The sequence below is a fragment of the Sardina pilchardus genome, chromosome 1 (assembly GCF_963854185.1).
Source record: "Sardina pilchardus chromosome 1, fSarPil1.1, whole genome shotgun sequence".
NCBI lineage: Eukaryota > Metazoa > Chordata > Actinopteri > Clupeiformes > Clupeidae > Sardina > Sardina pilchardus.
Window position 1 is genome coordinate 28,226,084 of NC_084994.1, and position 19,105 is coordinate 28,245,188.

General features: G+C 42.0%; 1 protein-coding gene across 4 annotated transcripts; it reads right to left on the reverse strand.

Annotated features, from left to right (window-relative positions):
* Positions 1–367: 367 nt before the first annotated feature.
* LOC134087377 (NACHT, LRR and PYD domains-containing protein 12-like) lies at positions 368–18,208 on the reverse strand. Of its 4 annotated transcripts, XM_062540832.1 has the most exons (15): positions 18,153–18,208; positions 16,377–16,532; positions 14,504–14,617; positions 13,904–14,017; positions 13,543–13,656; positions 13,204–13,317; positions 11,791–11,904; positions 8,399–9,144; positions 6,402–8,205; positions 4,963–5,133; positions 4,469–4,621; positions 4,154–4,324; positions 2,066–2,218; positions 1,763–1,933; positions 368–1,210 (listed from the first exon to the last, which is right to left on the reverse strand). In XM_062540832.1, exons 2-15 carry the CDS (start codon positions 16,529–16,531, stop codon positions 1,120–1,122), a joined length of 4,185 nt encoding a protein of 1,394 aa, XP_062396816.1. In that variant the 5' UTR covers position 16,532; positions 18,153–18,208; the 3' UTR covers positions 368–1,119. The 4 variants fall into 4 exon arrangements, with proteins under 4 accessions (XP_062396816.1, XP_062396824.1, XP_062396832.1 ...); XM_062540840.1 differs by having other exon boundaries at positions 368–1,933; XM_062540848.1 differs by lacking the exons at positions 368–1,210; positions 1,763–1,933; positions 2,066–2,218 and adding an exon at positions 3,225–3,417.
* Between the last annotated feature and the right edge of the window lie 897 nt (positions 18,209–19,105).

Sequence of the window (19,105 nt, forward strand, 5' to 3'; positions counted from 1 at the left end):
TCAGAATATCACTGACCTCAGTTTCTCCAGGTGGCAGTTCGGGTTTCTAAGACCAGAGAGCAGCTTCTCTTCTGATGTTTGCAGATCACAGCCACTCATGTCCAACTCACTCAGTTGAGAAATATATGACTGCAGTACTGAGACCACAACCTCAGAGGAGCTGTCTTTGAGTCTACAGCTGATGAGTCTACAGTGAAACAACAAAAAAAAAAACAGTATAAGCAACCACTCTTCTATATTTACATTTCCAAATATGAAATGAGAATAACAAAGATGGACAGCTTTGCATCAGTCTGTGTGCACTGTGCAAAATACAGACCTCACTTTACAGACTTGATTCAGTGGTTGATGGAGCAGTTCTCCTCCACAGTCCTGAAGCTCACTGTCACTGATGTCCAGCTCTCTTAGTTGGGAGTTTGCCCACTGAAGAGTCAAGGCCAAAAATCTTCCTCTCAGTTGACAGCCAACAAATCTGTAAAAACACAAACCATGTAACAGAAGATATAGAAATAGTGAAATAAAAGGACATATCAATGCTAGAGTAAAAACTCTGATGTTGATATTGAATGGTTAACACATCTACAGTTACAGTAACTTAAATGGGACACATCAGTAGGGAGTCAACTGGTCTGGAACTAATTCTCTCACATCACCATTGACACAAGAAAAGATAATGTTTCACAAAATTGAATGTTTTGATTTTAACACCAATAACTGTTTCACAGTTTTGCAGAGATTCACAATTTCGCTCAACTAGGTGTTCTACAGATATGACTGGAATGACAAATAAACTTTAGATAAGACCTCTGTGTACTCTGCCTGTCATACTAGTGGTCAGTGTATGGGTGTCGGGATATACCAGTTTTGTAATCATGAATATGAATATCGTAGAAATAATGTACCCACAATAATATTGTATAAAGGCTACCTATTTCACATGCATTTTTAATTGAACAGGCTTGTTAGCGCTTGTTTATCTCTTGTGATTTCTCTCTCCTTCTCCCTTGCTGCCTTCAAAGTCACACACACAAACCTGATGTCACAGCAACGGCAAACCTTTGACCTTGTAACTTGTAAAGATGCCGGACATGATGGAGAATGCAGTGGATAGAATAGCATTTATCCTCCAGTCAGAGCCATAGAGAGATAGTCTCTACCTGCTTCGCTCCACAGAGAGAAAATGCACTTTCCAGTGTGGGAACTCTTTGGGCTGCACAACAAAACGCAACATCAGGAGATTGTGTCTAATGGCATTAGTCTACACAATTCTACCGAACTAACTAGCCCACAAGAAAAAGGCTTTGAAACAGCCAAGTTTACATGATTTTGCTGAAGTGCTACCTGGCCTACTGGAAATGTTATGCAGTTGTAGGCTTAGTGTGAACTTTCATTTTGTCACACGGTGTGTTACGAACTACTTCCAAAGTTTCCATCACTCATTCGCATGATGCCCATCGCATTGAATTTGAAGATCATGTTAAAAGTGTGCTTGTAAAAAGTAACCATGCTTCAAAACCTACCTCTGCAAAGTGATATTTCTGAGCTGTCAAAGAAAGATTCAACAAAGGCATCCCTGCACGTGCTTTCGCTAATTAAGCTGCTATACTCTTACAGGAGGTAACGTAAGCGTTTGTCCATGAAACTGGTAGTGTGTGCAACCATGCCATGCCCTTTTACAGTATGCAATGTGTGATGACATTGTGTCATGATTGTCTTCTGAAATTATGATATTGTGACAGCCCTATTTCAGAGTATCACTGACCTCAGTTTCTCCAGTCGGCAGTTTGGGTTTCTAAGACCAGAGAGCAGCTTCTCTTCTGATGTTTGCACTTCACAGCCACTCATGTCCAACTCACTCAGTTGAGAAATACATGACTGCAGTACTGAGACCACAACCTCAGAGGAGCTGCCTTTGAGCCTACAGCTGATCAGTCTACAGTGAAACAACAAAAAAAAAAACAGTATAAGCAACCAGTCCTCTATACTTACATTTCCAAATATGAAATTACAATAAAAAAGACGGACAGCTTTGCATTAGTCAGTGTGCTCTGTGCAAAATACAGACCTCACTTTACAGTCGTGATTCAGTGGTTGATGGAGCAGTTCTCGTCCACAGTCCTGAAGCTCACTGTCACTGATGTCCAGCTCTCTTAGGTGGGAGTTTGCCCACTGAAGAGTCAAGGCCAAAAATCTTACTCTCAGTTTACAGCCAAGAAGTCTGTAATAACATAAACCATGTAACAGAAGATATCGAAATAGTGAAATAAAAGGACATATCAATGCTAGAGTAAAACATTGATGTTGATATTGAATGGTTAACACATCTACAGTTACAGTAATTTATCTCCCTCAACAATGGAATTCTCTTCTCTGATTGGCTGATGGGGTGGTCATTAACTTTGAATAACCTGCTACCTCTGAAGTAGTTCCCGTATCACACTTGAATATTTATTCGCCAAACTCGTTGCGAAGTTTACATGAACTGTCACGTTGCATCCAAGCTGAAATACAGACGTGCAGAACCATAGTAACATTGTAGCATATGACGGAGGTGGATTGTAGCTAGTTGGATGCCATGTAGGCTATATACTGTAAGTAGTGTGTCAACTGGTCTGGAACTAATTCTCTCACATCACCATTGACACAAGAAAAGATAATGTTTCACAAATTAATGTTTTGATTTTAACACCAATAACAGTTTCACAGTTTTGCAGAGATTCACAATTTCGCTCAACTAGGTGTTCTACAGATATGACTGGAATGACAAATAAAATTTAGATAAGACCTCTGTGTACTCTGCCTGTCATACTACGAGTGTAGTATGCGTGTATGGGTGTCGGGATATACCAGTTTTGTAATCATGAAATATGAATATCGTAGAAATAATGTACCCACAATAATATTGTATAAAGGCTACCTATTTCACATGCATTTTTAAATGAACAGGCTTGTTAGCGCTCGTTTATCTCTTGCGATTTCTCTCTCCTCCTCCCTTACTGCCTATTAAGTCACACACATAAACTTGATGTCACAGCAACGGCAAACTTTTGATTTTGTAACTTGTAAAGATGCCTGTAATGGCCTAGGGAACCATACAATGAGGGAGGACGGAGGCGTGATAGGTTTAAACAATAAATGGTGGTTTATTAACCAAATTACGAAGAAACAATACCATAACAAAGCCGTAGGTAGATAGGTAGCAATCAGTGATCAGTGGTGAAGTGCGGGCGTGTGTTGCGTGTAGGTAATGTAGTGTGTGCGTGTTGCATGTTACAATCAATCAAATAATAACTAAAGCTAAAGCAGCAGCAAGCCAGCCCGGCGTTTGGCCTACATGCCAAAATCAAGAGCTAGAATGCTGGAATCCGGAGCACCATATAGGCCGCGGACCTGGCGACCCCGCCCACCTCATCAGTCCTAATTGGGCGGAGACAGAGAAAGACACAGCAAGGCCTTGCGGCCGTCACAATGCCGGACATGATGGAGAATGCAGTGGATGGAATAGCATTTATCCTCCAGTCAGAGCCATGGAGAGATAGTCTCTACCTGCTTCGCCCCACAGCGAGAAAATGCACTTTCCAGTGTGGGAACTCCTTGGGCTGCGCAACGAAACGCAACATCAGAAGATTTTGTCTAATAGTATTAGTCTAAACAATTCTACCGAACTAACTAGCCCACAAGAAAAAGGCTTTGAAACAGCCAAGTTTACCTGAACTTGCTGAAATGCTACCTGGCCTACTGGAAATGGTATGCAAAGTTGTAGGCTTAACGTGAACTTTCATTTTGTCACACGGTGTGTTACGAACTACTTCCAAAGTTTCCATCACTCATTCGCATGATGCCCATCGCATTGAATTTGAAGATCATGTTAAAAGTGTGCTTGTAAAAAGTAACCATGCTTCAAAACCTACCTCTGCAAAGTGATATTTCTGAGCTGTCAAAGAAAGATTCAACAAAGGCATCCCTGCACGTGCTTTCGCTAATTAAGCTGCTATACTCTTACAGGAGGTAACGTAAGCGTTTGTCCATGAAACTGGTAGTGTGTGCAACCATGCCATGCCCTTTTACAGTATGCAATGTGTGATGACATTGTGTCATGATTGTATTCTGAAATTATGATATTGTGACAGCCCTATTTCATAGTATTACTGACCTCAGTTTCTCCAGTCGGCAGTTTGGGTTTCTAAGACCAGAGAGCTGCTTCTCTTCTGACGTTTGCAGATCACAGCCAATCATGTCCAACTCACTCAGTTGAGAATGATATGACTGCAGAACTGAGACCACAACCTCACATGAGCTGTGTTTGAGTTTACACCTGGTAAGTCTACAGTGGAAGAGGAAAACGCTATATAAACACACATGTCATTTATACCCCTTACATTTCTTAATATTTTATATTCCCAATTTATATACCAATTTTAGATCAAACAGAAAGCAACAGACTCTGCAATGTGCTAAAATCACAGACCTCACTTTACAGTCTTGATTCAGTGGTTGATGGAGCAGTTCTCCTCCACAGTCCTGAAGCTCAGTGTCGTTGATGTCCAGCTCTCTTAGGTGGGGGTTTGCCCCCTTGTGAGCCAAGGCCAAAAATCCCCCTTTTAGTTTACAGCCAACAAGTCTGTAAACACATAGACCATTTCACAGAGTATCACAAACAGTACAAATCAAAGAGTATATATCAATTCAAGAGTAAAACACAGATGCTGGTACTGTGTGCTTGACACCGTCTGTGGTTAACAACTGTGAATAGTCTATAATTAAAGTAGAATAAAGTAAAGAATATAACAGAATAAAATATCCATCTCATAGCACTAGTAAAAGTGAAACATACATGATCAATGTATCAAACAAACAACCAATAAATCAGTCAGTCATCTCTACAGTATAGGTTATCTTGCCAGTATTTTCTAAGTCTGGACGAGTACTGCTCACAGCTCACAGGTCTACAATATTACTGACCTAAGAGTCTCCAGTTTGCAGTTTGGACTCTGTAGAGCAGAGAGCAGCTTTTCTCCTGACGCCTGCAAATCATTCTGACTCAGGTCCAGCTCTCTTAAGGGGGAGTTTGCAGACTGCAGAGCTGAGGCCACAATCTCATAGGACTTCTCTGTTAGCGCACAGTCAGCAAGTCTGCAAGAGGGGCAAATGAGTACAAAAAGGTAATGTGTCATTTTAATGTGTTTAAATATGCAAGAAGAGTGAGCGAGGAAAATAGCATCACTGCGCCACATACAGTATGCGCCAGACAACACTACTAGGGGAGAAGACAGAGTAATACAGTATATGAGCCCTGAATACCATGCAGAGTTAACGCTGCCCAACCACAGACACAACACCACTAAAGACTGAACAGTGTGATTAACCCAGAGCTGCAGGAGCAGAAATCTGATTTATCGAAGAACCTCACATTCAGGGTTTTACACCCCATGTATACCATAAACCTCCATATAACATGCGCACCTGTTGGTGCTGAGATGGGGCATTCTCATAATGCAAACCCAATAATGAGGAAGGCTCTGTTAACAATTTATAATAATGTTGATTTGATTTGATACTGAGATGGAGTATCTCATGATGGAATACAACATCAAGGACAGCTCATGTATCCGTATCATTTACCAGTGAAAACATAATAAAGTATTTAACCTCACACAGTTCCTGATTATCACCACTAGGTAGAGACATTATTCTTAAACATTTGCCTGAGTTTCTCAGTTTACCTGTGATTTAATGAGTGGATTCACCAAAATGACTGATTTGTTGAGTATGTAAGTTGTCCTTCAACATGATCTACTTGGTCAAGCTCACATGGTCGAATCTGTTCCGAACTTCTGTGTGGAATACTTGTGTTGGAATTCTTATTGCAAATGGATTTATGTCTCTTTGTGGTTTTCTCTCTCGTCGACCGAATTTTTAAATCTTCTCTGCTTTTGGAATTACGCAGTAGTCCTGTACCTTTATGTTTGTGGACTGAACTGCACTGTCTCGCTTGGCAATTTGTCTCAATTTGTGTATTCTCTTATATGAATATTTCCCTGCCTGTGCTGAATTAACTGCATTCTGAATCTTAAGCCTTGCCTCTTGAACTGGTGACCACTTTGACTGTTTGCTCCTATTGACCTGTGACTCCTCATTTCAGTAAAAGATTGTTTAATCTGACAGGTCCCTGCATCTGTGCTCAAAACCACATCCTGACACCATGCAAAATAGCGACGCATCAGGTGTTGTGAAATACATGTTACAGGTGCAAAGTTGAGATTTATCTATTGGCTATGCCAGCTCTTACATGTGTCTATTGGCTATGCCAGCTCTTACGTGTGAAGTATGATTCCATACTATCATACTACACACTAAACATAAAATAGATGAATTCAGAACTGAAGTATTGCAATACTCACACAGCCTTCCTGCAGCATCTCACAGCTGGCACCAGTCTCCTCCGTCCCTCATCTGATGTTTTGTATTTGCTCAAGTCAAACACATCCAGCACCTCCTCAGACATCAGAAGCATGTGGGCCAGTGCTGAACAGTGGGCAGGTGACAATACACCTGAGAAGTCATCTGGAGATTTGAGATATTTCTGAACATCTTCATGTAGGGAATGATTTTTCATTTCAAATAAGCAGTGGAAGAGATTGATGCATCTTTCAGGAGACAGGTCCTTCCTCTTGAGAATCTTGATATAGCTACATGTTTTCTTGATGCTCTCTGAGCTGCTGTGTGTGTCTATCAACAAGCCATGTAAGAGGACCTGGTTGGTCTCCACTGAAATGCCAACAAGGAAGCGAAGGAAAAGGTCCAGGTGTCCATTCTTGCTGTCCAAAGACTTGTCCACAGCACTCTTCAACAGAATATGCAAAGGAATGGGAGCTTGATTGTCTCTCTGTTTTTTAGTGAGGAAGGATTCCAGTGCCTCCCGATTTCCTAACATGTAAGAGTGAAACACAAACATGGCTGCCAGAAACTCCTGGATGCTCAGATGCACAAAGCAGTAGACTTTCTTGTGGTGAAACACACATTCTTCCCTGAAGATCTCAGTGCACATGCCAGAGTACACTGAGGCTTCACTGACATTAATGCCACACTCTCTCAGGTCTTCCTCATAGAACATGAGATTGCCATTCTCCAGATGCTTGAAAGCCAGCTCTGCTAATTTCAATATGACACCCCGATGTGACTCCAGGAGCCTCTGTCTATCTGTCTGACTTTCCTCTTGATACTTCTGATTCTTCCTGGTGGTCTGGATGAGCAGGAAGTGTATGAACATTTCAGTCAGTGTTTTGGGGACTTCCTTCCCATCATCTTGTTCCAGAATCTGCTGAAGGACAGTGGCTGAGATCCAACAGAACACTGGCATGTGGCACATGATGTGGAGACTCCTGGTTGCTGTAATGTGTGAGACGATTCTGTTGGCTTGATTCTGGTCACTGATCCTCTTCCTGAAGTACTCTTCCTTCTGTGGGTCATTGAACCCTCGTACTTCTGTCACCAGACTGATGCACTGAGAAGGGATCTGACTGGTTGCTGCAGGTCGGGAGGTTATCCAGATGAGAGCAGAGGAAAGCAGAGTTCCGTGAATGAGGCTCGTCATCAGCACATCCACTGATGATGTTTGTGTCACATCAGACAACGTCTGATTCTTTTGGAAATTCAGTGGAAGTCGACTCTCATCAAGACCATCAAAGATGAACACAATGTGACAGTCTTTGTATTTACTATCCTGTAGCTCTCTAAGCTCAGGGTGGAAGTCAAGCAGGAGCCTGTGAAGACTGTACTGATCATGTTTGACCAAATTCAGCTCACGGAACGGAAGAACAAACATGAAATCTACATCCTGGTTAGCCTTCTCCTCTGCCCAGTCAAGGATGAACTTCTGCACTGAGACAGTTTTTCCAATGCCAGCAATCCCCTTGGTCATGACAGTTCTGATGTGTATCTCCTGTCCAGGCAAGGGCTTGAAGATGTCATTACAGTTGATTGCTGTGTCTTCTGTAGTTTGTGGCCTGGATGCTGACTCTACCTGCCAAACTTCATGCTCATTATTCACCCCTTCACTCTCTCCCTCTGTGATGTAGAGCTCTGTGTAGATCTTGTTCAGGAGTGTTTGAGTCCCTGACCTTATGATGCCTTCACATATGCTCTCAAACCTCCTCTTCATGATGGCTTTATGGGTCATCAGTACTCTGGTGAGGACATCGTCATCTGTTTGGCATTAAACAAACAAACAAACAAACAACAAATAAACAAACCATAATTCATAACTAATAAGTCAGTGTTTCTAAAATACATCTTCAGCATAACAATATTAGATGATGAGGATTTTGATTTATTTTGAATGAATGGTCTTTATATTCAGCATGAATCCTGCTCTTGCACACAGATCTTCAAGCCTCACCTGTTCGTTTGGCCCTTTTGACTGGAGCATGCTCAGTTTGCAGATGGGTGCTGCCTGTCATGCCTGCGTGCTCATCTAAGGGAGGCTGTGGAGAGATCTGTGCCGTGTGGATGTGTGGATAAAGAGGGTGCTGGATGTGTGGATAATGATGCTGCCCCATGGCTGAGTTTGAGTACTGAGGACGCTGCCCCGTGTCTGTGTGTGGGGATGGAGGAACTTGTGCCATGTGTGCAGATGGGTTCAGATGAAGTGCCATTTCACTGTGTTGGTATGATGAAGGCGGTTCCATGGTTGTAGGTGGGTATAGGTGAGGTTGTGCCATGGCTGCAGATGGGTATAAGTGAGGCTGTGCCATGGCTATAGGCTGGTATAAGTGACGCTGTGCCATGGCTGTTGGTGGGTTTAGGAGAGGCTGTGCCATGGACGTAGGTGGATATACAGGTGGTTGTGCCATTTCACTGTGTTGATATGACGAGGGCAGTGTCATGTCTGTTGGTGGGTTCAGGTAAGATTGTGCCATGTCTGCAGATGGGTACAGTGGTTGAATCATGTCAAGGTTTGTAATGGGTTGTGTTCTGGATCTCTTTCTGCACTGGGGGCAGCTGTAGTCTCCTGATGGACCAGACTGGCTCCAGTAGCTGCTGATGCACTGCCTGCAGAAACTGTGTCCACAGCTGGTGATGACTGGGTCTCTCAGTAGCTGCTCACACACTCCACACCTGGACTGATCCTGGGCCAATATGTCCCTAAATCCACACAAAGGACAGCAGTCATTGCACAGAAAAACACATCATTATCTTCAAGCCAATAGTATGCAAGTGCCACACACACACACACACACAGACACACACACACACACACACACACACACACACACACACACCAGTGATGCGCGGGCTGATCCAAATCGAGCGGGCGACCGCGGTCACCCGCGGTCACCCGCGGTTATGGGTCAAGAAAAAATATTTTTAATGATATGCGGGTCATGTTTGGTCGGGTCGGTAAAAAAAATAAATTGTCATTTATATCGTAGCCTACATAATTGTCTTTAGAAGAAAAAGACATACGTTGCAGCATTCCCACTGAAACGCGATTCTATCCCCCACATTTTGTCACGAACATGTAGAAATGCACTTGTTGTTTCTGCGTAGACAGACCCTCGGCTACACTTGACATGCAGTTGTGTTCTGTTCTCAGAGCATATGCTTTCTCTGTCTATGATCTGCAGCTTTTATCTCGAACTGCTGGCCTCTACAGAAAGTGGCAGAATCGTCTACTGAGCAGCGAAGTTGCCGATGCAATGCGTGTTTCTCAAGTCTGATAATTTCCAGCAAGATCGAATGGTATTATGGAAAGAAAAACAAACTAAAAGTTTCCCAAATCAGGAAATATTTCTTAATTTAATGTCATCAAGGCATATAGCCTACAATTGGTATGAGCATGCAATATGTGCGTCCTTGCGCAACTTATAGGCCTAGTGGCTCGTTGGAAAGCCCCACGTCTGCTCTTCCCCACGTCGTGCAATAAAGGTTTCATATCGCTGCAATTTATAATCGCGGAGCAATGGACTTTTGGTCCATTGATGAAGACGTTAATAAAGAGTTTCTTAATAATATTCTATGCCTGCATTTCATGCTTGGGAGAGCTTCAAGGCATTCATGTGAGGAACGGCTGAAACAGAATTTGTATAGGAAAATCCTAGGCTAATTATGTTCAATGTTGAGTCAAACAGCCACATTTTTGGATGAATGCTGACACGGAACAAAAAAAAGGTAGACTAAATGCATGTTTCCCAAATTCTGAGCAATTATAGGCTATATATAATTAGGCAATATAGGCTATATTATTGTTTTACATGCATATGAGATACCAATTTTGCATAGCTCAATGACGCTACGACTAAGTTAGACTAGGCTACTTTTTACAATAAGCGGGTCGGGAAGCGGGTCGGGTCCTGTATTTCAATATTTTTTTTTTGCGGTCCGAGTTGCGGTCGGGTTAGTTGTAAACGGCGGGGCGGGGCGGGGCGTTCAGACACGTACCCGCGCATCACTGACACACACACACACACACACACACACACACACACACACACACACACACACAATCTCACAGCCATCCAACCTTTCTATATACACAGCTGTAAAGCATAACGAGTTTCTGTTACAGTGACAAAATCAAAGTGATAATAGGGGTCGGGCACACGCCTTGCATTCTAGGAATATTGCCGCCATGTTGGTAGCGCACTGAACGTAACATCCATTCATTCAGATGCAGAAGACTTGAAGCAGAAATATAGTAATAGCGATTCTTTTCCTCTTGCTATCGTGGGTTGCACTGTTACACCCCACTACACAGCAACATACTGTGCGACCAAGAAGGCAAAAACTAAGTAACAGGAACACACTAACAGGCGGGAGTAAATCCATAGTAATCCATAGTAAACTAAGGAGTGAAGCTGCCAATATGGATGTGCCCGCAAAGTTTTCACGTCATGATCGTCATATTGCTGAAATTCAACAAAGCACAAATGAGAAGAGGTGTTTCCATTAAGTGATGAAATGCGATCAAATATTGCGTGTTATCTTCTCATGATAGTCATATTAGATGCCTGATGAAAGTGGCAGCTAAGAGACATACTGACTAGGCTACTGAGTGGAAGATCTGCTCCAAGAAAATCCTTGCAAAAGACCGATAGACAGCCAATCTGAACACCTGCGTGTACACCATTAACCAGCGGTATATTACACATTGCCAGGTTTCGCAAATGCGTGAAATACAAGCATTACAGTGCAAGACGTAGGCTATATCTTCTGATAACGATGACGAAATAAATGGTGTATTTTAACACGGTGGAGTATGACGCATTTGGTGCTTCAGTGCTGTAGCCTCGCAAGAAATTAGAGCTAGAATGTCCTCGTCGTAACAATAATAATTCATTTGGACTATTTCATTCATAAACATGTTTTAAATTTTCTCAGGCTACATGTTTTACATTCGATGTAGGCTACACTGCGAAACATATTTAGCCTAAAAAAGACAACAACACATTCACGTTGCAAGGATGACTTATTTGAACAAGACGGTAGTCTCAGGTTTTTTTAGCTTAGTGTACAGCAGATATAAGTGCCTGGCATGTGGTGGCGTGGCATCACAATGGTTGCTTTCCATCGTGATGTCTGTGATATCATGATATCATCGTCCATCGGCACAACCCTAATACACACACACACACACACACACACACACACACACACACACACACACACACACACACACACACACACACACACACACACACACACACACACACACACACACACACACACACACACACACACACACACACACACGTCTACTCTTGTATATGGATACAAAAACTGGAATCTCACTTTTGATCAGACCGTGATGGTCCACTGCTGAAATTGTAAGGGTGTCCCATAGACCGGTCACTCTTCATGGACACACTGCTGGGCACTGGAGACACTGGTCTTTGTGTCTGGGGTCTGCATACACAAGAAGACAAAAATACATACAGTTTTTTACAATCACTTTGCTACTATTTTCAGAACCTTGATGTCATTTTTCACAACGCTTGGATACAATACACATACAACTTAGATCATTTGTTCATTCAACAAAACTCACCTGTTCAATATGATACAACTTAACATCAAAGTACTACTAGTTCAAAAGGCAATTCACACATTACATTTCAAATGAGCGTCTATTCATTTCCTTACAATGATCTACAGTAACTATCAATTGATACAACTGCTCAAAATTATAAGTAACTGTTGCATTACTCTTAATGCATAGTTGTATGGAAACACGAAACAGACACATCATCTTCCATGTTTACTGCAAATCATGAAAGTTTCAAGATACTGTAATGAGATTCACTGTCACCAATTAGCGTGGAGCGTGAACCAATATCCATGGATGTAGCCAAATATTTTATATATTTATATACAGTAAAATAAATATATATATTTTATATTTTATATTTTCATCAGGCTGTCTTTTCTTTTCTATTTCATAGCTAATTATTTTTACTTTAATTCAAATAAACATACGTATGTTGTGATTGTACTGTAGTGTTTTGCATCAATATATTACAAACTTTGTTCAATGATTCCACTGTGTCTGTAGTATTCTCTCTACCATTGCAGTACTTTTACAGAGATGTGTTTACTGTACTGTTCCTGTAGTACCATAATGAAACCTATATCACCTATTTTGTTCTACAATATCTAATGATTGTACGAACAATGACACAATGAAACTATAGGTTACTTGTGTGTGGGTGATCTATAGTTATGTTTCAGTGGCATTTCACAGTAAATCTGTTTTTTGAACCAATGATTGTGCAAGTGCAAGATTTCTTTGAAGATGTGAATGCACAATCTAATGTTTTGAATATTAGATAACCTGTGTTACAAGTGGTAACCGTTTTGAGTTTTGTGTCTAGAGTTGTGAAAAATGACATCAAGGTTCTGAAAATAGTAGCAAAGCGATTGTAAAAATCTGTAATAGATTAAGCGACACAATACTAATGACGTTAACATGTCTACATACCCACTGTTTCAAACAAATAGGCACAAACTCGATGTATGTTGAAATGTTGATACTTTGTTGTTTATAGACAGACTGACTCACACAAACAAAAAGATTCAGCAGAAAAGTGTGTGTGCGTGTGTGTGTGTGAGTCTGTATAAAAGTCAGAGATATACACACACACACACTCTAACCTCACCTTCACTCTAACTCAATCTATGAAACACACAAAAAAACTGGAATCTCACTTTTGATCAGACCGTGATGGTCCACTGCTGAAATTGTAAGGGTGTCCCATGGAGCAGTCACTCTTCATGGACACACAGCTGGGCACTGGAGACACTGGTCTTTGTGTCTGGGGTCTGGTTATATAAGGAGACAAAACACACAATAGATTACTGTAAACAACCTGTGTCATTAGGCTGCACAAAACGTGCCATCTTTTTCAAAGCATCTTGTGTCACACACACACAGACACACACACAGACACACACACACACACACACACACACACACACACACACACACACACACACACACACACGCAAGTCTACTCTTGTAAATGGATACAAAAACTGGAATCTCACTTTTGATCAGACTGTGGTGGTCCACTACTGAAATTGTAAGGGTGTCCCATGGACCGGTCACTCTTCATGGACACACAGCTGGGCACTGGAGACACTGGTCTTTGTGTCTGGGGTCTGGATACACAAGAACACAAAATACATAAAAAGATTGAGCGACACAGCTTCACAATACTAAGAACTTACAAGTTACCATGACTACATACCCTCTGTTTCATACAAAAGCACATACAATACCCAATGACACATACACACCTACAACCCCCGTCCCCCGTTCCCCCCAAAAAACACAAACAAACACACACACACACACACACACACGCAAGTCTACTCTTGTAAATTGATACAAAAACTGGAATCTCACTTTTGATCGGACTGTGGTGTTCCACTACTGAAATTGTAAGGGTGTCCCATGGACCGGTCACTCTTCATGGACACACAGCTGGGCACTGGAGACACTGGTCTGTGTGTCTGTGGTCTGGATACACAAGGAGACGAAATACACAATAGATTACGCGGCACATCTTCACAATGATAACAAAGTTATAATTTCCACAGTACATACCCTCTGTTTCAAACAAATAGACACAAACTCGGTGTATGTTGAAATGTTGATACTTTGTTGTTTATAGACAGACTGACACACAAACACAAAGATTCAGCAGAAAAGTGTGTGTGTGTGTGTCTGTCTAAAAGTCAGAGATATACACACACACCCTAACCCCACCAAAACTCAAGTCAATCTATGAAACACACGCACTCTGGCAGGCCAGTATTAAAATACTAAGGACATATCACTCACAGCAACTGAAAGGCTCCAGTACTGAAAGGACACTGATCGCACACACACAAACACACACACACACGCACACGCACACGCACACGCACACGCACACGCACACGCACACGCACACACACACACACACCTGTCTAGTCTATATGGATACAAAAATTGAAATCTCACTTTGGATCAGACTGTGGTGGTCCACTGCTGAAATTGTAAGGGTGCCCCATAGACTGGTCACTCTTCATGGACACACAGCTGGGCACTGGAGACACTGGTCTGTGTGTCTGTGGTCTGAGGATATAAAGAGACTTTAAGACAGGGCTATTCAACTTCAGTACCAAGAGGGCCGAATGGAAAAATCACTGGGTTTTCAGGGGCCGCATAAAATAAGACGCCGCAAAATAATTGTATCCAACAATATTTGATAAAATCAGAGTAAAATTCAGTTAAATTCAATTGAATTTTATACACTGGCATAGAAACTAAGAACATAGCCTATTATCCATATCCATACAAAAATCTTCTCAGACAGGTGATAGGCTGCCACACAAACTACAAGTATTTGAAAACACCCAGGCTAACCATAGTATTTCATACCTGATGTCTGATAGCTGCCATATCATGCATCAGTGGGAAAAAATGCAGTGTTGATTTAACTAGCCTACTTCAAGATAATTAGGCTCATAAGTGTTTCAAACACACACAGTAGCCTACAGTGCCAATCTCTCAAATATACTTAGCATTGAATTTAAAGAAAAAGTAATGCCAGCTCTGCCTCTGTTTATCTGTTTCACAATTTCTTACCGCCAAAGATTCTAAACTTCGAGCCTGCGCAAATCACAAACAATAACATTCCCACGAGTGGAGAGAAGATGGCTCTGTCTAAAGAAACGTCTAATTGACAACGAGAATCGTTCATTTTACCCTCTGCAACAAGTACGAGACTTTCATGTTTATTGTGCAACGAATCCATCGCTGTAAAGAAGGAATATAAAGTCAAGAGGCAATTCTCTACAAACCACAGCTCCTGCACTAACTTTCCCGAGGGCTCGGAGGAACAGAGACCGGGTATGATTGTAACATTTTTGATTTGCGCACGCTCGAGGTTTAGAATCTTTGGCGGTAAGAAATCGTAATTTAATCAACATTTAATGATAACATTTAAAACGAGTTACACATTTGGAAATGTCAGTTTGTGTAGTGATGTGCTGTGTTCTCTGAGTGAAGATAACTGGAAGAATTAGTCTGGCCAATAGGGGCGGGCCGACAGTGCGCTACTCGCCAATCATGAAGATCTGTGCACACCCGTCAAAGCGAGTTCATTCTCATGACGAGACACGCGGGCCACAGGAAATTTGAAGCGGGCCACATCTGGCCCGCGGGCCGCTAGTTGAATAGGCCTGCTTTAAGATTTAGAAGAGACTGAGATTTAGCTGACACATCTACACTATAGTTAGTATCTCATCCTTTACTGCTCGAGTTGCTGCAGCAAGGCAGCTTCAGCGCTACATTCTGGGGGCACGCTCATGAGCACACACACATACACACACACACACACACACACACACACACACACACACACACACACACACACACACCATTCTGGGGGCACGCTCATGAGCTCCCGTGCTCATCGCCAGAATTCCCCTTTAAGGAAATTGCTGGAGACTCATTGCTCACGACTAGGCAGATCACAGGACTTTGTGAGGGTGCACTCTTTAAATGTACGAAACTGAAATACTGTATAAAACGGAGCAACAGTATAATACTGCATCTTTCCCTTAAGACCAGATTTTTCCGTGCCATTTCAATGGCTTCAAAACAGAAAATTGTGATCATGCGCCATCAACACGCTCGTGGGTGTGCAGGGTTCATTAAGGGTGAGAGCATGCACACTCCTGGAGGGATGATAACTGTGTTGGCCACAAAGTAACAAAAGACATTTGTGATGCACCCTTGATGTCCTGGATTTCGGAAACAACTCACCTTGAATAAGACAGCACTCTTACCTGTGCTGACCCCCTGATGCCCATCAGTGGACACAACTCACCTTGGATAAGACAGCGCTCTTCCTGTGCTGACCCCCTGATGCCCATCAGTGACGGGCTCCTCCTTCTTCAGGGACTCGTGGCTGGACACGGCACATGCTGCTCTGCCTGTCTGATTTCCACCAACAGCATCCTCAACCTCTTGAGGGAAATCCATCCTAATCAATCAATCAATCAATCAATGCCAAAATAAACAGAGTGAGTGTGTGTGCTGGGCGGATTTAGCAATTTGAGGGCCCAAGGTGAACACAGCTACGGGGCCCTTCATATACATTCTTTATGCAAAAATGCAGGAAGGGCCACTTAGTGCATCTGTCAATAGCCTATTACTGTCATACAATATGATAACAGTAAGAGGGCCTAGTATGACAATCTGAGCAGGTGGTATAAATCAGGTAATATTGTTTGAACTGCATGCCCATATAAGGCCCTACATATTATGGGAAAAAGTGCAAAACTGATGATATTAAGAATCTTGTAAACTCGAGGTTTGAACAAAATCTGAAGTGGTTCAGCAAAGCTGATGGACACGAAGTGACCCATAACATACCGTGTGTGTGCGAGAGGAAAGTGTTGGAGAGAGGTAGAGATTATACAGTTTACTGTCATTCTACGAGACATCTGTGCCTGCATCGGATGCGGCAGCAGCAGCTCTGAATGCACGCCAAGTTTTGTGGAAATCCGTTTATGGGGGGCCATGCAAAAAAATAATTTATGCTACTACATACTATACTGGTCTGTAGGTGGCCGGACACAGTTTTCTGTGAATATCTGGAGAACCTACAGTAAGGGCCTTTTGTGTCATTTGATTCATGGGGGACTATTCAATAAATTAATATATGTGTACATTTAGTGACTGTACACATGCACAAACACATTTAAAGATACATGAACATACATGCAGGCGCACACACACATACACACATACACAGATACACACATACTGTACACACACATACACACACACACACACAAAGCGAAAACTCACAGACGGATGGAAACAAGTTGACAAGCGTGATTCATTTTTGCGGCGAGAATGATGATCTTGGGTTGATTACTGTAATGATGATACTTCTGCTCCTCCCTCAGGTAGTAGGCCACACCCATTTTATTACAGTAAGTCTCAAAACTCACCTGACCACATTGCATCAGTACTCCTTCACGGTAGTGCCAAGCTCAACACAAACCGGTCTAATGACTGTCCTCAGAGTTTGTGGGCCAAAGGTAGACTTGCCCGTATCTTACATACTGTAGCCTACTGTAACACAGATGTGGCACTAAAGAGTATGATAAAAATATAAGTCACTGAGCATGTTTTCTTGTTCTGTGCTAAAATAAAGCCACCGTTAAACTTTTCGATCTAACACAGAGAGATGGAGATGCAGATAGAGAGAGAGAGACCGCCTAAAACAACTAACAGAGAAAAGGAGACGCATGTGTAGCAGTCATGTGCACAATGTGACGCCATTTTGTCTTCTCTTTTTGTGTGACTAGTGTTCATAAGTGCAATATATAACCCACGCCTACAAATGGAAATAATTCATCCTTACGTTTACTCACATGTCAGTATTGATTTAAGTTTTGCTATTGGCATATAATGCTACAATTAGATTAGAATACGGAGGTGCGTCTTTGAGCCTATTGAAAAGCAATTTACACCCATTTTGTTCAGATGAACAAAAATCATGTCAGCCACAGCCTACAGTATGCAACTCAACCACCCAACAACAGAATGTAGCCTGTCTACAAAAAGTCACATACTAGAGGAAATTACTCACTGTAGTTTTCGTTGTAGCTTCGTCTTTCCACCAGAATGGACTACATGTTCAAGTTGATATTCTGATCCTTTCGTTTTCACCTGTGCGCAGGTGCTCTTATCAGAAATTCCGAAGGCTAGCACAAGCCCTCAGGAGGCTAGACCAGAAAAGCCAGTTTTGTTACTGATGAGGCATGAATGCAACACAGACCTACAGCTACTCCATGAAAATGAAATATGATTTTATTTTATCATTATTTTCTTTCTTGCTAGAGAGGTTAACCAGTCACCACTACCATATTGCACATCAAAACGGTTGTATTACAAACCTTATCAGTGTGTATAGGCTACAGTATAGTGTGTATAATCTCATGTAGGACAGGTTTGAAAGTTTGATCATGCACATTTTGATCTGGGGTGTGGGTTATATAATAGTAATAGCTGTGGCAAAATGTGCTTGTTCAGTGTAATAATATCATTTGTGTAATTCCAAATGCTACTAACTCTGACGGTCTCTCCCCTCCTTCTTTCAGTGTGAATTACTGAACCTGAGGGTGCTTATAGGTATTCTAGCCACTTTAGAGACCCCAGAACCATACTGACCTTATTGTAATGGCCCGATCAGAGGTTTTGAATGGAGATTTGAATGGATGTGTCTAACAGGCTCATCATCACAAAGGGTTTGGGGCTGTGGCTCTCTCTCTCTCTCTCTCACGCTGCAGATCAGACTTGCCACAGACTACATACAGTATCCTATAGCGCAGGTGTGGAGCTACAGTAGACAGGCTGATTTACCAAGTCACTGAGAATTTGGCTTCAATCACATCACTCATTATTATTCATTCATTGTAAACATAAAAAAGCCCAGCTGAGCTTATCCTAATTTAACTGACACGGACAAACATTGGCCGCGTTTCCCAGATTCGTTAAGAAGCTCTAAAGTGCTAAGATCTTCTTGGGAGTGTTCTTAAGAGC